Genomic DNA, 17,999 nt, shown 5'->3' on the forward strand with positions numbered 1-17,999 from the left:
CGGGNTTTCACAGTGTTAGCCAGGATGGTCTCGATCTCCTGACCTCGTGATCCGCCCGTCTCGGCCTCCCAAAGTGCTGGGATTAATCCCAGCACTTTGAAAGGCCAAGGTGGGCAGATTACTTGAGGTCAGGAGTTTGAGACCAGTCTGGCCAACATGGTGAAACCTCATGTCTACTAAAAATACAAAAATTAGCTGGGCATAGTGGTGGTAACCTGTAATCCCAGCTACTGGGGAGGCTGAGGCAGGAGAACTGCCTGAACCCAGGAGGCAGAAGTTGCAGTGAGTCGAGATTACGCCACTGCACTCCAGCCTGGGCGACAGAGTGAGACTCCATCTCAGAAAAAAAAAAAGAAAAAAAGAAAAAACCATGCAGGCTCGGTGGCTCATGCCTGTAATCCCAGCATTTCAGGAGGCCAAAGCGGGTGGATTACGAGGTCAGGAGATTGAGACCATCCTGGCTAACATAGTGAAACCCTGTCTCTACTAAAAATACAAAAAATTAGCCGGGCATGGTGGCAGGCACCTGTAGTCCCAGCTACTGGGGAGGCTGAGGCAGGAGAATCACTTGAACCTGGGAGGCGGAGCTTGCAGTGAGCTGAGATTGCACCACTGCACGCACTCCAGCCTGGGGACAGAGTGAGACTCCATCTTAAAAAACACAACCCCAAACACAGGTCCAATTCCAATAGAATCTGCCTAATTCCTACTTTGCAAAGTCGCGTAGGGGATGTGGGGAAACGTTCACTTCCCAGTATTTCTGGCTGACCAGGAGTTGGGTCAACAGCTCCCTGTGGATTCCAACACAACTTGAGTGGTGGAGGCAGCGCCTGGTCGTCGACGGGCAGGGCACAGCCCACAGCCTGCACAGGGGGGCTGGACCGTGAGGGGCTCCAGTGCGAAGCGCGTCTGCCTGCGGCCACGCACAGAAGCTCACAGCCCAGCGAGGGGCGTGAGAGCTGCCTTCAGCGTTGTCTACACCTGGAAGAAGTCTCCTTGTGGTCTGTGTGTGGTGCTGCCTGGCGGACAGCCAGTGCCATGCTCAGCGCCACCTTCCACACCCCGTGAGCCCATCCCCACAGCATGAGGCCCCTGGTCCTCAAGGACAGTGGCCCTGAGACGCCGGCTCACCTTCTCCAGCTCCACAATGCGTCTCAGCAGCCGGGGCTTGCTCCATTCCACATAACCTGAGGGAAGCAGTGTGGTTTCAAACGGCTCCTGGCGAGCACTGCCAGCAGGGCCACCCTTCTCGGGTACGGCCTGAGGCTCCTCTCCCGCAGCCGGAGCAGCCTGCGGGGCTGCAGAGCCACACTGACAGGTCCCGGCCCCCTGGGGGTTTCGCCAGCACAGGCCCAGTCTCTGTCGCTTGGACCGTGCAGAGATGTCTGTATTAATGGCCTCCAAGCATCTCAGGGTGACATGCTTTCCCGATTCCACCTGGCCAGGCCATTAAGACAGTTCTCATCAAGATCTCTGATGACTGTCATTCTGCCAAATCCAATAATCGGTTCTCAGCCTGTCCCCTTCCTGGCATGCACAGTCCCTCGCTGGTCACTCCTCCCCTCTGCCTTGCTGGCTGCCCCCGCCCCACCATACACCACCAGGTTCCTCTCACTCAGGGTGAGCTCACTCGATCCACCTGAGTGCTGGTGACCCGCATGCTTCGCTCTCCAGACCAGGCCTCTGCCCCGCACCCCCACACAGCCACTGCCTGGCCCACACTGCCACACACTCAGACCTCCCGTGGCTCTTCCCCAGACCTGCTCCTCTACCTTCCCCATCTCAGGAAACAGCAACTCTGTCTTTTCAGTTGCTGGGACGAAAAGCCTTGGAGCCTGGCTGCTCCCTCTCAGAGCCTACACCCTCTCTGCAGTTTCCCTAAGCTCTGGCTACAAGATGCAACCAGACCCTGACCACCTTTCACCACACCCACTGCTCCCCCCATCCAGGCCACCAGCAGCCCGACTAGACGAGTGCAGAAGCCTCTATCTGCCACCATCCCTGTCTCTGCACAGAAGCCAGGGGTCCTCGGGAAGCAGCACGGCCCCCTCCACCCTCTGCCTAACACTCCCACGGCACCCTTAAGGCTCCCATGGCACCCTGCCCCGCCCCGCCCCACTGGGCCTCAGGGAACACACTCCACGTGTCTCCCAGGCACTCAGCCCTGCCCAGCCTGTCCCACCCCTGCTGCCGTCTTCATGGCTGTCTCGCTCCTTCTGGGTCCCGCTCAGCTGTCACTGTCTTGGGGGCACCTTCCTGTCAACCCTGCTTGCTGCTGCACACACCACCTGCCTCACCCCAAAACGTGTCCTCCTCCCCTCGTTCACGGCACGGCCACCTGACACACCTGTCACGCATGTGAACCAGCTCCTCCCTCCCTCCCACAGCACTGTCTCCTCGAGGGGTGTCTGTAAGCATCCGTTCGCGGCTCCATCCCCCGGACACCGCATGGCCCGTGGCAGGTGCTGGCGCACGTGGGAATTGGCGTCGCTCAAGGGTTCACATCTGCCCTCGTGGTGCCTGTCCAGTGGCCATGCCCCGCCCTTCCCTGGCCTCCCTCCTGCAGTGGCTTTCAGGAAGGTACCCTGTGTCTTGGAGATGGTGGGGGAGGTGCTCAGCACGCGGTCCAGGTCCTCCTTCAGGCTCTGGTTCTCCTCCGTGAGCTCCTGGACGCTCCGGGACAAGCTCAGGAGGGCACTGCCCATCTTCTTCTGCCTTTTGGTGCCCGTCTTCTTCTCCCCCAGGGGCCTGGAACAACCAAATCGTGGGCTGAGGTTTGCATTGCTAAGCTGGTTTCACACATGCTTGAAACGAGGGGCAGGTGAATCACAGCTTGCCCTGTTGGTCATGAGCTCAGAGTGGCTTTTGCAGGTGAGTATTTGAAATCAAATAGGCAGTAATAACTTTGAACCTTAAATAAGCAAAACGTTAGCACCCAAAATGGAACCCCATCCTTATGCAAGGTAAACCTGCGTAACAAAATATCGTACTCAAGCAACAGTACTGTATTTTCCATGCCATCACTAGAAGGGTTGTGGAAATGTATCTTGTTCCACCAGGTGCCTGCAGAACAGCTCAGATTTCACCTCGTAGCCCACAAGGTCTAAAGTATAGTCGATCCTCATTGTCTGCAGATCCCATAATTGCAAATGTGCTTGCTGCTAAAATGGATCTGTCAGCCCAAAATCAATACGCACGGGGGTTGTGTGGGAATTCTCACACGTGCACAGGTGATGAAAAATGCCAGTCGCTGGTGCGCACGTTCCCAGCTCGGGCTGAACCAGGTGATGCTCCGCTCCTCACCTCAACTCATGTGAAAACAAGTGTGCTTTCTGCGGCCTGCCTGGTGCTGTGGCTCGCACGTTTCTGTGCTGTTTGCTGGTGATGCTGCCTGGAGTGGGCTGGACTGCAGTCTGAGTGCTGTCCAGTGCCTCTAAGCTCAGGAAGGCTGTGTGGGCCCCTGTGGAGACGCTTATGTGTGTGCAAGAAGCCTCGTTCAGGCCAGCCGTGAGTTTGATGAAAATTAATCCACAATCACTATTAAATAGGGTGTCTTTAAACAGATACACATTAGCCAGGTTATACTTTGACTGGCTGATAAAAATGTTGCGACCAGGCTGGGCGCGGTGGCTCACGCCCGTAATCCCAGCACTCTGGGAGGCCGAGGCAGGCGGATCACCTGAGGTCAGGAGTTCGAGACCAGCCTGATGGCCAATATAGTAAAACCCTGTTTCTACTAAAAATACAAAAATTATCCGGGCGTGGTGGCACATGCCTGTACAGTCCCAGCTACTCGGGAGCCTGAGGCAAGATAATCACTTGAACCCAGGAGACGGAGGTTGCAGTGAGCTGAGATCGCGTCACTGCACTCCAACTTGGGCGACATTTTCCAAAAAAAAAAAAAAATATTGTGAGCAGAAGTTCGCAGGAGCCCCGTACCTCCCCTAGGAGCAGTGGTTTAGTATTTGCTCATTCCATGTTCATGGAGACTTTATAACTCTGAAAGGCGGACGTGATAACCACTGCACTACGAAAACCTACAGACACTTTGTAACTGAATAATGAGAATCAATTGTAGTTAGTATCTGGCCCTTTACAGAAAAAGTTTTCCAACCAGTTTTAAGGATGAGGGGTAAAGAAAAAGGAAAGCAGGCTGGGCGCGGTGGCTCAAGCCTGTAATCCCAGCACTTTGGGAGGCTGAGACGGGCGGATCACGAGGTCAGGAGATCAAGATCATCCTGGCTAACATGGTGAAACCCCATCTCTACTAAAAAAAATACAAAAAACTAGCCGGGCGAGGTGGCGGCACCTGTAGTCCCAGCTACTCGGGAGGCTGAGGCAGGAGAATGGCATAAACCCGGGAGGCGGAGCTTGCAGCGAGCTGAGATCCGGCCACTACACTCCAGCCTGGGCCACAGAGCGAGACTCCGTCTCAAAAAAAAAAGAAAAAAAGAAAAAGGAAAGCAGTCCGTGACGTCAGCAAGCTGCTGCAGAGGCCAGTGACACGGCCAAAGCCACTGCCAGGGATCAGCCACCCAGACGCGGATGGCAGCCGGGTGCTGCATTCGCTGGGAAAGGGATATGGGAGATCTACCAGACAAGGGGAACCTCAGTGTTTCTCCTGATAAACTTATTTAGGAAAACATTAGGTGGCAAAGTAAACTTGTCCTTGTATGCAATGTCTTCCTAAAAAGGTGGATCTGCTTTGAAACAGCACTTTCTAGCTCTAAGCTGGAAGGCAGGATGTAGAATCTAGAATGAACACGGGCAGCACTGAACAAGTGTGGGCCGTCAACATGTGGTCACTATGAGGAGTTTGAACACTGCAAATGGAAACGTATCAACTCTAACCCTGAACAGAACAGGTGCGGTGTTGGCACCGCCGCCAAGCTAAGGGCAGTGTATGCTGCACCCACGTGACAGCCACACGCTCTCAGAGGAGCTTCCACAACGAGAAGGCAACACACAAAACGCAGCTCACAAACGGCCATCATACTTCTTTCCGGTGGTTTCAGAACTTGCCAAGAGGGTCTGGAGACGATGCACCTGTAAATACCAAATTGAAATGCATGAAAACACAAGGCTAGCATGGAGAAGACCTTCTCTGAAAAGACTGACATCACAGTCCTGAACACTGCCTACAGCCGGAAGCGAAAACTAAGTGGTCGCACTTCATCTTTCCGTTGGGCTTGGAGCAGGAGCAGGCTCCAGGAGCACAGCTCTGGGCCACCTGGGCTCGATCCACCACCTGGGGCCAGCGCCGGTCCCCTCCCACTTGGTGCCCCCAACTCGGTGCCGGCCCTCCGCCCCGCCGCCCAGCACGGTGCCCGCCCTCCGCCCCACCACCCAGCACAGTGCACCTCCTCGTAGTATGTCTCCATGGCGATCCGCATCTCTTCCAAGTTGGTGGTCTTCATATCAGCCTGGAGTTTGCTGAAAACCCAAGTTCAGTGTTAACAGGGCCGTGCCAGTGTTCCCAGGGGACAGAGCAAGAGGAAGAGTTTCCCAGAACATTCGGAAGAGGAGAGGCTTTGGAAGAGACCCGGGATGGGAGGGAAAAGCCTGAATGGGCCTTCACTCAGCTTGTGTCTTGAACAAGGGACTTGTTTCGAGCCTGATGGGAGAATTCCTCACACTGGAGAGCATCCTGTGTAGACCAGCTGCTTCCCAAAGTGAATACACAGCTTCCCTAGAGATATTCTTCTCCGAGATGCTGTCTTTAAAAGACTAGATTAATGGTGAGGAAAGACTTCGGAGCTTAGAGAGGACAAGCCATCTTTGAGGGGTTGGTTTTGTAAGGAAGAGAGAATCACCTTTTCCCTGGCACTGTCAGGCTGTCCCCTCACTCTCAACAGAGAGTAGACTTTAAATAGAGACACTGATAGAGAAACTAAAGTAAGGTCATGGAGGTTCTGCACTGAAACAAGAAGAAATCTGCAAACTTAAGTTGACAAAATTGGGCAGGACACGAGGTGGGAACTATCGTATGAACAGGAGACATGAGGCAATGGACGTGTGGCCTCAGTTTCTCTTAAAGAAACCAAAACACGGCCCAGAAAGACTTTCCCTTCACACTTGAAAGGCAGGTAAAGAAATGCGAGTAGCCACACCAAAAACAGCACAAGGACGGCGCAGGACTGAGGCACAGAAACCTCATCCTGGAAAGATACAGGGGTCCACAGAGCAAGCAGAGAGAAAGTATTTCTTAAATACAAGAAGTTGTTGAAGGGAAATATTTAGAGGGAACAAAGACAATAAAAAAAATTAAAAAGAGGCAGCTAATATTTACCTTCGGCCTTGGGGTGGGAGTAAGGACACAGGACAGGGGTTGGGGAGGAACAAAGGCAGGAGTCTGAGCGAGCAGAACACGGGGGCAGGAGGCAGGGGAGAGGATGCAGGCCCTGCACCTACCTGATGGTGCCATCCTTCTCCTTGCACTGCTGCTCCAGCTTCAAGATCCTCTGCTTCAGCCCATTAATGACCTGCCCGGGGAACATGCCCATCAGGCAGGCCACCCCCACTCTCCCTCAGTAGACGTGACTGTCCCCTCCTCCCAGAGCACCTACACACCTCACTGTCCTTCCTCCCTCCAGCACTGTCCTCTCTTTTAGACTACAGGCCCAGGGAAGAGGGAGGGCCCCACTGTCCTCTCCCTGAGTAAAGCTGGGTGAATGGCAGGGGTGTGACACCGGCTGGAGCAGGAGGAGGTGGCAGCCATCGTGGGCACACTGACCGACTGGCAGTCCTTCCCCAAGCACACCACACACTTTGGGGACAGAGCAGGGTGCTCCCTTGATTATATTAAATAAAGGAAGCAGCCCCATCACCAGCTGGAGAAACCACAGACTCGAAGCCCCTAGCGTCACCCAGTTCAGTCTCCACAGGGCAGCGAGTGGGGCTGGGAGACAGCGCAGCCGCAGGGGCCCGAGGAGCACTCTCCTCCATCTGGGGAAGGGAGAACAGCTCCAGAGGCCTCCTCACCTCCTTTTCTGTGAATGTCTTGCTTGGAGGAGATAACATTCTTATATTCTTTAAAGAACATTCTTTTCTTCTAAATAGACAACTTTTAAGTAGAGATGAGGTTTCACTATGCTGCAACTCCTGGGCTCAAGCAATCTGCCTGCTTTTGACCTCCCAAAGTACTAGGACTATGTGTGTAAGTCACCACACCAGGCTTGAACAGACAACTTTTACATTGGATTTTATTTTTTTTCTTGTTTTTTTTTTTTTTTTTTTTTTTTTGAGACGGAGTCTTGCTCTGTCGCCCAGGCTGGAGTGCAGTGGCCGGATCTCAGCTCACTGCAAGCTCCGCCTCCCGGGTTCACGCCATTCTCCTGCCTCAGCCTCCCGAGTAGCTGGGACTACAGGCGCCCGCCACCTCGCCCGGCTAGTTTTTTGTATTTTTTAGTAGAGACGGGGTTTCACAGTGTTAGCCAGGATGGTCTCGATCTCCTGACCTTGTGATCTGCCCGTCTCGGCCTCCCAAAGTGCTGGGATTACAGGCTTGAGCCACCGCGCCCGGCTACATTGGATTTTAAAGTCATTTTAAATTATGTTAGTTGGCTGGGTGCAGTGGCTCACGCCTGTAATCCCAGCACTTTGGGAGGCCAAGGCAGGTGAATCGCCTGAGGTTAGGAGTTTAAGACCAGCCTGGTCAACATGGTGAAAACCCATCTCTACTAAAAATACAAAAATTAGCCGGGCATGGTGGTAGATGCCTGTAATCCCAGCTACTCAGGAGGCTGAGGCAGAAGAATTGCTTGAACACGGGAGGTGGAGGTTGCAGTGAGCCGAGATCTGACCACTGCACTCCAGCCTGGGCGACAGAGCCAGACTCAGTCTCAAAATAAATAAATAAACAAACAAATAAATTATGTTAAGTCATATATGAATACATTTTCCTTAAAAAATGAAGATGTTACAGGATTGGGTGCAGTGACTCACGCCTGTAATCCCAGCACTTCGGGAGGCCGAGACGGGCGGATCACAAGGTCGAGAGATTGAGACCATCCTGGCTAACACAGTGAAACCCCATCTCTACTAAAAATACAAAAAATTAGCCGGGTGCGGTGGTGGGCGCCTGTAGTCCCAGCTACTAGGAAGGCTGAGGCAGAATGGCGTGAACCTGGGAGGCGGAGCTTGCAGTGAGCCGAGATCGCGCCACTGCACTCCAATAGAGCAAGACTCCGTCTCAAAAACAAAACAAAACAAAAATGAAGACGTTATAGAGACTAAAATACTCTGACCTGGCCACTCCCCTCTTCGGCCAACCGAATCCTGTTTCCGCTTGCATGCCCCTCTGCACCTGGTTCTGTGCATGGCTGTGTGTGTGCACTCGGGAAGTCAGGCCCTCTGTTCTCACAGAAACGGGGCTCTGTCACATGCATCCCTCTGAATCTTTTTTTTTTTCTCCTGACATTCAACAAATCCTCCTGGTGCTCTGTCCCTGCTGGCGCCCGTGAATCCACACTATTTCCCACAGTCTCTCTATCCAGTCTCTCCTACTGATAGACACTTTTTGCTTTTTGAGACAGAGTCTCACTCTTGTAGCCCAGGCTGGAGTGCAGGGGTACGATCTCGGCTCTCTGCAACCTCCGCCTCCTGGGTTCAAGCGATTCTCCTGCCTCAGCCTCCTGAGTAGCTGGGATTACAGGTGCGTCACCACACCCAGCTAATTTTTTGTATTTTTAGTACACACAGGGCTTCACCATGTTGGCCAGGCTGGTTTCAAACTCCTGACTTCGGGTGATCCACCCGCCTCAGCCTCCCAAAGTGCTGGGATTATAGGCATGAAGCACTGCGCCCGGCCAATAGACCCTTTTAAAATCTTTTTTTTTTTTTTTTTTTTTTTGGCTATCCTCTAAAACCTGTCACTGTAGCCTACTGACACATACTTCAGTTGTAGCCCATTTTTGTAATTCTGGTCAATCCTATAATCGAAATCCTTGGCCAGGTCTCCTCAGGCACATCTGCAAATGTTTCCTGAAGGCAGGTGATGACAAGTAGATGTGGTAGGGCGCAGCCACTCTGGTGGACAATTTGCCATATGATAATGAATACTGCATATACCCTAGGATCTAGAATTCCTAGTTTAAATTAACGTTAGCCAGGTGCAGTGGCTGAGGCCTGTAATCCCAACACTTTAGGAGGCCGAAGCAGAAGGATCGCATGAGCCTGGGCAACTTCGTGAGACCCCATCTTACCAAAACTAAAAGAAAATTAGCTGGGTGTGATGGTGCGTGCCTGTGGTCCCGGGTACTCAGGAGGTTGAGGTGGGAGCATCCCCTGAGCCAGGGATCACCTGAGCTGAATGCTACAGTGAGCCATGATCCTGCCACTGCATGCCAGCCTGGGCAACAGAGTGAGTCCCTGTCTCAAGAAAAAAAAAACAAGAAAAACCCCACAGACACACACACAGAGCACCAGAACAACAAAAATATGGAGCCCTTTCCTTACGAAAGTACCCGCTACTTACAGGCATTTGTTAAGGATTTACTTTGTGCCATCCCAGGTGCAGAACCAGGCTCTCACCATCTACTTTAAACACGTAATGATTATAAGTCGTTCTACATTCTGTATCTGTGACATAGTTCAGAGGAGACGGCTTTTTTCTTTAGAGATGTATGGTTTTTTGTATATTCTGAACAGAAAACTTTGCTGTTTTGATCCATAATATCCTTCCCCTCCCCCATGACAGTGATCTCGGTGCTCCTAGTCCCATGGGTTTTGATTCCGTCACTTCTAATTTTACATGATCAAATCTATTAATCACATTGTTCATGTTATTTTATTATTTGTGTTCAAGAATCTCAAAATCGTATCCCTTTCAGTTTTCTTCCAGCATTTCCCGCTTTAGAAAAGTACTTCCTTGACTCCTAGGAGGTGTACTGTGCTACCTACACTTGATCACCACGGCATTACCACACCGAAAGGCAACGTCTTCCCTCCTTCCATTTCATTCAACTTCTTACATATCGTCATATAGTATCTGGGGGGTCTGGATCTATCTGAAGGACTTTATCGCTGCCCTGGCTCCCTGATTTACATCTGTAGCACTTGTTTTTTTTTTTTTTTTTGTCGCCCAGGCTGGAGGGCAGTGGCAACATCTCAGCTCACTGCAACCTCTGCCATACAGGTTCAAGCGATTCTCGTGCCTCAGCCTTCTGAGTAGCCAGGACTACAGGAGCAGGCTGCCATACCCGGCTAACTTTTTTGTATTTTTAGTAGAGACAGGGTTTTACCACGTTGGCCAGGCTGGTCTTGAACTCCTGACCTCAAGTGATCCACCTGCCTCAGCCTCCCAAAGTGCTGGGAGCACTTGTTGAGCTTAATGTATTTTCTCAGGTGTGAGGGAGAAGTTGCCCATTGTGACGGGTTTTTCCTACAGTGTCTTGCTTGGCCTCTGTGGTGAGCCTGCTGACCCCCTCCCCGTGGCATCCCCAGGTGTCAGTGGAGAAGGGTTTGGGGGTCCGCAGTCGCCCCCCGCCTGCTACTCTTCATGAGTGGGTGCTGCAGGGAAAGGCGTCCCCGCTGTAGCTGTCCCCCATAACTAGCGTATGGGGAAAGGCTCTGTCCTGCACAGCCCATACTCACCCAACTGGCATCGGGCCTTTTCTCTGCCAGAGTCCGAACAAAATCTGTGCCCTGTGGTAAGCAGATTGAGACATGAAGACGGCCTTCCGTGTAGCCCCCAGCAGGGCTGGCTGGCAGATGCCCCGAGGACCTTCCCCGTGCCCCGTCCCTGAAGCGCCAGGAGCTTACGCGGCTGGGATCAAGGAGCTGCTCTATCTGCCGGTCCTTCCTGCTGTTTTCCTCCTCCAGGCGCCGGAGCTTCGTTCTCATCAGGTCCACATCGCTCTTCTGCACGTGCAATGACTGAAGAAAAGAAGGGCCATGCAGAGCCATCCACACACTGCTGCGCACACGCCGCACACAAGCCGCACACATGTCCTCACATGCACAGCCAAGCACACGCTGCTGCGCACATGCTGCACAGACGTCCTCGCACGCACAGCCAAGCATACACTGCTGCACACACACCGCACACATGTCCCCGGGCAGCCAAGCACATGCCGCACACACGTCCCTGCGCAGCCAAGCACACCACACCATGCACACGCCGCACACAGGTCCCCCACGCACAGCTCCGCACACGCCACTGCGCACATGCCACACACACGTCCCTGCGTACACTGCCACGCACACACCACTACACATACACCGCACACAGCCATGCACACCACACCGCACACAGGCCCAGGGAAGCACTGAGCTGGGAGATTTGGAAAGCTGCCTGGCACGGTGTATGGTGGGTGGGGGGAGATCTGGATGTCACGTGAGGGCACCGGAGGGCACGCCTGGCATTTAGTGGGTGGGGACGGGGAAAGCTGGATGGGCAGGAAGCCCCCACAGAGAAGAACTGTCCCACCCAAGATATCAACGGCACCCGTGCTGAGAAACCCTGTCCCACGGAGTACACGGGAAAGGAATGCCGCCAACACTGGGGCTGGACGGTGACCCACCATGCATTCTCTCCCATGACCACACAAGAAAGTCCGTTTTGTTTACGTTTTTATCAATAAAACTCATCCAAGGCTAATATGCATTTCAAATGCTTATCCTCAGCTACAGCTCAGGCGGAAGGCAGTTTTTCCCAATTTTTTTTTTTGGGAAAATTTTTTTTTTTTTTTTTTTTTTTTTTGAGACGGATTCTCGCTCTGTCACCCAGGCCTGGAGTGCTGTGGCCGGATCTCAGCTCACTGCAAGCTCCGCCTCCCGGGTTCACGCCATTCTCCTGCCTCAGCCTCCCGGGTAGCTGGGATTACAGGCGCCGCCACCTCGCCCGGCTAGTTTTTTGTAGTTTTTAGTAGAGATGGGGTTTCACCGTGTTAGCCAGGATGGTCTCTATCTCCTGACCTCGTGATCCGCCCGTCTCGGCCTCCCAAAGTGCTGGGATTACAGGCTTGAGCCACCGCGCCCGGCCTTGACAAATTCTTTACCAACTTGTGGTGACCTGATGGGGGACAAAAAAGACTGTGTAGTTGGGGCCCGGTGCGGTGGCTCACCCCTGTAATCCCAGCACTTTAAGAGGCCGAGGCGGGTGTATCACGAGGTCAGGAGTTTGAGACCAGCCTGGCCAGCATGGTGAAACCCCATCTCTACAAAAAATATAAAAAATTAGCTGGGCGTGGTGGCAGGTGCCTGTAATCCCAGCTACTAGGGAGGCTGAGGCAGGAGAATCGCTTGAACCTGGGACAGGGAGGGTACAGTGAGCCAAGACTGCGCCACCGCACTCCAGCCTAGATGAGAGTGAGACTCTGTCTCAAAAAAAAAAAAAAAAACACTGTGTAGTCGATTTCTTACAAAACTAAGTTTATTCAATCTCTACAACTATCCTATACGTTGAAATTATGTTCTTCCTACTATTTTCGTGGTAGATAAAGTCCAGGAAAGAAACAGCATGTAGGCTGGGCTGTGCCACAGCTCACCAACTCCCAGCGTCAGCCTGCATGTAACCGCCAGCCATCCTCCCACACGGCCTTCTTGCAAAAGACTGTGGCGTTCCAGAGACTGGACCTCTGAGCAAAAGACAATCTGGAATGCGCACCCCGTGGGGGTGGCTCGGCACTTCAGCCACATCCACAGCTGGCAAGATCGCTGCAGACAAACCCACAGATTCAGGAGGCATGATGGCAAGCCGGTACTCAGCTTGTGGAGTCAATGAGCGAAGGCCCAGCCATGGAGGAAGATGGGAGCTTTAGTAATGGGACTGCTGCTTCCAGGAGCGTGACCTAGATTCACCCCTCCCAATTCCTCCTGTCAGTTCCACTCAACACCTGCGCTCCATGTGTAATGCAACCTAAGACTGGAAAGGTGGAGGCGGCAGACGGGCCGGGACTTGGGGGGCCAGCGATCGACATGGCAGGGAGCTCCTTCAGTTTTCTTTCTGCCTCATCTGGGCTGGATGCTGGAGAAGCCAACAGCCTAAAAACGCCAATGGGTGCAGACAATAAAAGCCCACGCAAAGCCTCTTCTCTCCAGCTAGAAGACAAAGAAAGGAACAGACCAACAAGGCAGCAACTGACAGGCAGGAACCGCTCTACCCTAGGCAGACCACAGAAAACGCCAGTCCTCCCCACAGCACAGGCTACGTGGGGAGCCCGGACACTCACCCTTGTCCGGCTGCACCCAGGCCCCTCCCCTCCGGCACTGGTGGGGCTCCAGAGGAGGCCGTGCAGAGTTGGGACCACCATCGCCTGGCGGCAGCAAGGCCACCCCTACATCGGCGAAGGCTGAGCGGAAGCAGTACAGGTGGCCCTTCCCTCCCAGCTAGGGCGGCGGCAGCAGAGGCTGAGTGAGGGGCCCAGACTCTCGCCCTGCCCAGCGGGAATGAGGAGCCCGTCCCGGAGCAGGTGCTGATGATGGCTGAGTGGGAACTGGACCTCCACCCTCGCGGGTGGTAGTGAGGCGGTGCCCCCTTAACCCACAGGGCAGCGTGAGAGGAGGCCTGCCACAGCACAGGATTGAGCAAGAGTCCGAGTCTCGCGACGAAACACTCCGAGCGTCCTGGTTTCAAGGAAATCACTTTTATACTAAGAACCAAGAATAGCTCAACCTGAATGAAGAAAAACAAGCTACAACGTCAACACTGAGATGGCCTGGACATTAGAATCCCGCCGCAGACTTACAGCAGCCACCACAAAGATGCGCCAGTGACCGACGACAAACACGCTTGAAACAAGTGAAGAGGCAGGGCGGGCGTCTCAGCGAAGACCAAGACAGAAGGGGCCGCATGGAGATTTCAGAACTGAACAGAGACAGTAAGGTTACACCCAACAACAGGCTCAACGGCAGGATGCAGAGGCCAGCGGAAAGCATCTGTGAGCTGGAGGGCCGAACAACGAAGCTACCCAATCTTCATGAAGGAAGACGGAGGGGAAAACACTGAACAGAGACCAGGGACCTGAGCAGCTGTAACCAAAGAGGGCAAGGCTGAGAAAACAACTCAAGACTCGATGGCTGAAAATGTCCCAGATCTGACAAAAGACAAACCTACAGATTCAAGAGGCTGAGAAAATCCCAAACGAGATAACCCCCCAGTCCACACCGAGTTCATTCAGCTCATTCCAACCAGAATGAGGATCACGTCCGTGACATCCCCAACACGCAGCCGCTGCCTGTGCTCAGAGTCTCCAAGGCCAGGACACGCACCTGCTCCTCAGCGGCACGGCCAGTCAGACAGCTCTCGTGGCAAGAGTGTTCTCACACAGCCTCAAGTCTGACTGTTCTCTACGGCCAACAGAGAAGGTGCTGTCTTTTGTACAACGGCCTACTCCAGGTTCCCCAGTTTCTTCCCAGCTCGCCAGGGGAAACGGCTTCCCGATCCTCTTCCGTGCTCTGGGGGTGAGGCTGCCAATGCCCTATTGCCCTCTGGTGCCCCAGCTGAACGCAGTGACTCAGACACACATCAACTGGTGGAGACAGTAGGTCTATAAACAGACTAAAATTATGGAAGGAAATGAACACAGATGACTTCTCCAGGGCAAACATGTACGGATATTGAGAGCCAGCGGGATGGTATAACGGTGCTGGTGGCAGTGACAATGATGATCTAGCTCAATGCAGTGCATGCTTTCATGAATGGGAGGGGCCATGGGGTAATATAGAGTCTTGGCCTTGGGAGGCAGGTGACCTTGAATCTTGCTTCTGCTACTGGTTGACCTCGGACAGACTACTAACGTCGCTGAGTCTCAAGTCCATCAGCAGATGGTGGTTGTAACAAGTGGCCCTGCCTGTCCCACAGAACTTCTATAGAGGGCAACTGAGATAGGGCATGTGAGATGTCTTGATAACATAAAGCATGGCATACATGGAAGGTTACTGATAACTCTACCAGTGACCTTATCACAGTACCCAATCTCAGGACACAAGGGGACTCTGAAGCTTATCTAGTCCTCATCCAGTCTTCCCCATCACGCTGGAGAAGGAGAACACGGACGGAACATGAGCTCTGCTGCCTTTTACGTGCTGGTGCTACGGCCTTTAACCAGACACACCAACTCCTAGGGTACTACGCCATGGCTCAAACTCAGGTTCAACCCCAACGCTCCTGCTCTTCTCATCTGGGCACCTCCCAGCACAGGCTCTGATGTTCTAATAGATTGTTATAGGAAGCTTTCACTGTTTCAAATCAATGGAGAACAAACCGAAATACTACCTTCTTTAACTCAATAATCTCGTCATACATGTCTTCTTTCTCTCTGTAGACAGGAGTCCCAGGGACATGACCTGGAGAAAGATAGATAAATCTTTTCAAAGACTATCTAAAAAGTAGAAAGAATTATTGGCTATACTCTAAGGAAACCCTGGAAGTTAATAACATTTCCTTTTAAAAAAGAAAAAAATAAAAAAGCAAAAATAATTCCATGTTTTTTGGCCTGATCATGATACTTCCCCAAGTAGCAAGAAAATCAAAAATGGTAGATATAGAGAGATGAAGCAAAAAGTAAATAAATAAAGATGTGAAGACCAAGTTTAATGACAGTAAAAGGATGAAAGGGACTCATGGAAGGAGGAGGGACATGTTCAGATTTAAATAGCAAAGCAAACAAATACCAAACACAAAAAATGCACAGAGCATCTCAACACCCATTCCAATGTAAAAACAGTCATGTTTACTTTGGTTTTAATGATACCTAGTATATTAAACCTCTAAATTTCAGCCTAAAAGATAACTCCTAACCAGTAAAAGCAGGAAGGTAATCAATTCCTGGGGTACAGTGAGGAGGTTTTCAATACACCCTGGAAGCTGTTCTTCCTTAAGGAGGATAGGTGGGAAACATATGGATAAAGAGAGAGGCCAGGCACGGTGGCTCACGCCTGTAATCCCAGGACTTTAGGAGGCCAAGGTGGGAGGATCACTTGAGTCCAGGAATTTGAGACCAGCCTGGGCAACATAGCGAGATCCCATTGCTAAAAAAAAAAAAAAAAAAAAAAAAAAAAGAGAAACTAGGCAGGAACATAAACACAGCAACAAGCTGATTCTCTTTGGTGCAACTTGGACTTTTTATCATTATTTATTTATTATTTGTTCCTAATATCATTTACTCAATGAATAAATTTAAGTAGGCCTCTGTGTTTAGGGTGGGAGGTACAAATAACACTTGGCAAGACGTCTCTGCACCCACAAGGAAAGCTACCTTCTGGCACAGGCGGGGTTTTGTGAGTCACTGTTCCCACGGCCTCCCAAAACCTCCCACGGACGGAGCTCACACATGAAGCCTGAAATCCCGCTCTGACGAAGGACGCCTCCAGCCCAGGGACCGTCCTTTCCTTCCTGTTCTTCCTTGGCCTCAGCCTTGCCACCATTGGCATGCTCACCGTTGCTGGCAGAGCGCCTGAGATGTGGCCTCTTCACTCTGAGGGCATCTGTCAGACAGTCGGGAGTGCCGCTGGGGACGCCGGTCCACGCATGCTCCCAGGTGAGGGGTGAGTTCAGGGCCTGGGTCAGACTTCCTGGTTTGAATGTGCATGGGTTTAACATGACAGGTACAAACACACACAATGGGAGGTTTTGTTTCTAATCAACTTTCCTGGATTGAAGAAAGCTTAATCACTGGTAGACACCAGCCGTCAGTGGTGTGCTGGTAAATGGTTAATAACCGGCTCCCAAATATAAATTAATAAAGTCCTGATTACAGTAGTTGCCTATTTCCACAGTAGAAATATTTCTACCATGTCTAATATCAAGTAGCCAGCATGGCACTGACCAGCCCACCAAACTCCTAAGACTGTAACAGTTGGCTCTGGTAAGACGGCCGGAACCGGCTCCAACTCACCACTCCCACGCAGAGACCACACAGGGCCGAGGGAGGCTGAAGTGCCACTTGGCGAAACCACGTTTGTGCATGACATAAAACTACGATGTGTCTATTCAGTGTCTTGGAGAAAATTAAAGACAGTGTAATTCAAACAAGGAATATTAAAAACTCCATCTCAAAGCCCTCCCTGAAATGTCTTGAACTCTTCTCTGAAGCAGGAAGGGCCTCCAGTGTGGCAACCACATACCTGGTTTTGCGGTTCCCAGCCACAGCTTCTGCGGGGTCAGGGACGCTCGGCCGCCCAGAGGCATGCTCCCTGCCGTCCTGAGGGACCTCCAGGAGGCCACTTTTCTTGGCTTAGAGAGATAAGGTGACTCTAGAAAAGCCAACACGTGGATTCAGAGGTGCCCGAGAGCAACGCGTGAGCTCAACACACGAGCTTCAGAAAGACAGAAATGGGAAAACAAAACACCCGCGAGGGCGGGGACTCTGGTCAGACATTCGGCAAAATTCAACAACAGTTACTCTACCTGCACGCCGGCATCTCTCCTCTACCTTTTATCATAAAGAAATCGTATAGCGGGGCCAGGTATGGTGGCTCATGCCTGTAATACCAATACCTTGGGAGGCTAAGGCAGGAGGATCACTTGAGACGAGGAATTCAAGACCAGCCTGGGCAACACAACAAGACCCTGTCTCTACAAAAAATCTAAAAATTAGCTGAGTGTGGTGGCTCACACCTGTGCTCCCAGCTACTCAAGGGGGCTGCGGCAGGAGGATCTCTTGAGCCCAGGAGGTCGAGGCTACAGTGAGCTGTGATCACACTACTGCATTGCAGCCTGAGTAACAGGCTTTTCTTTCTCGAAAGAAAAAAAAGAAAAGAGAAAAGAACAGAATGTAATGGGAAGAATATAACGGGAAATAAATGAATTCTACCAATATTTATTATAGTATTTAATTTCTCACCCCCAATTTTTAGAGATATGTATATGTTTCTACATAGCCACAATCATAGTGAACATATAATTTTGTATTCTTTTATTTAACATTGTAAATTTTAATGTCGTTACATAGTGACATAGCAATATTTAGAACTTAATATATAAAATATCTAAAAGAAATGAGAAAAATTATACTTTTTCAGAGCATTCTTGATTTTGTATGAAAGTAAGGGAAATG

General features: G+C 51.7%; 1 protein-coding gene across 10 annotated transcripts in view; it reads right to left on the reverse strand.

The window, feature by feature from the left end:
• Positions 1-17,999, reverse strand: part of IQCE (IQ motif containing E) — a 52,707-nt gene that overhangs the window by 22,468 nt on the left and 12,240 nt on the right. For 8 of the 10 annotated variants that reach the window (XM_017894602.1, XM_017894617.1, XM_017894641.1 and 5 more), the window contains 10 exons: positions 17,068-17,196; positions 16,381-16,515; positions 15,218-15,288; positions 10,762-10,875; positions 10,594-10,644; positions 6,412-6,482; positions 5,361-5,433; positions 4,997-5,046; positions 2,585-2,748; positions 1,132-1,187 (listed from right to left, as the gene is read on the reverse strand). In XM_017894602.1, the coding sequence (XP_017750091.1) occupies positions 1,132-1,187; positions 2,585-2,748; positions 4,997-5,046; positions 5,361-5,433; positions 6,412-6,482; positions 10,594-10,644; positions 10,762-10,875; positions 15,218-15,288; positions 16,381-16,515; positions 17,068-17,196 (914 nt within the window). Of the gene's footprint in view, positions 1-1,131; positions 1,188-2,584; positions 2,749-4,996; positions 5,047-5,360; positions 5,434-6,411; positions 6,483-10,593; positions 10,645-10,761; positions 10,876-15,217; positions 15,289-16,380; positions 16,516-17,067; positions 17,260-17,999 lie in introns of all 10 variants that reach the window. The other 2 variants (XM_017894646.1, XM_017894634.1) reach the window with 2 other exon arrangements.

Source organism: Rhinopithecus bieti, unplaced genomic scaffold, assembly GCF_001698545.2.
Source record: "Rhinopithecus bieti isolate Rb0 unplaced genomic scaffold, ASM169854v2 scaffold_1017, whole genome shotgun sequence".
Lineage (NCBI taxonomy): Eukaryota > Metazoa > Chordata > Mammalia > Primates > Cercopithecidae > Rhinopithecus > Rhinopithecus bieti.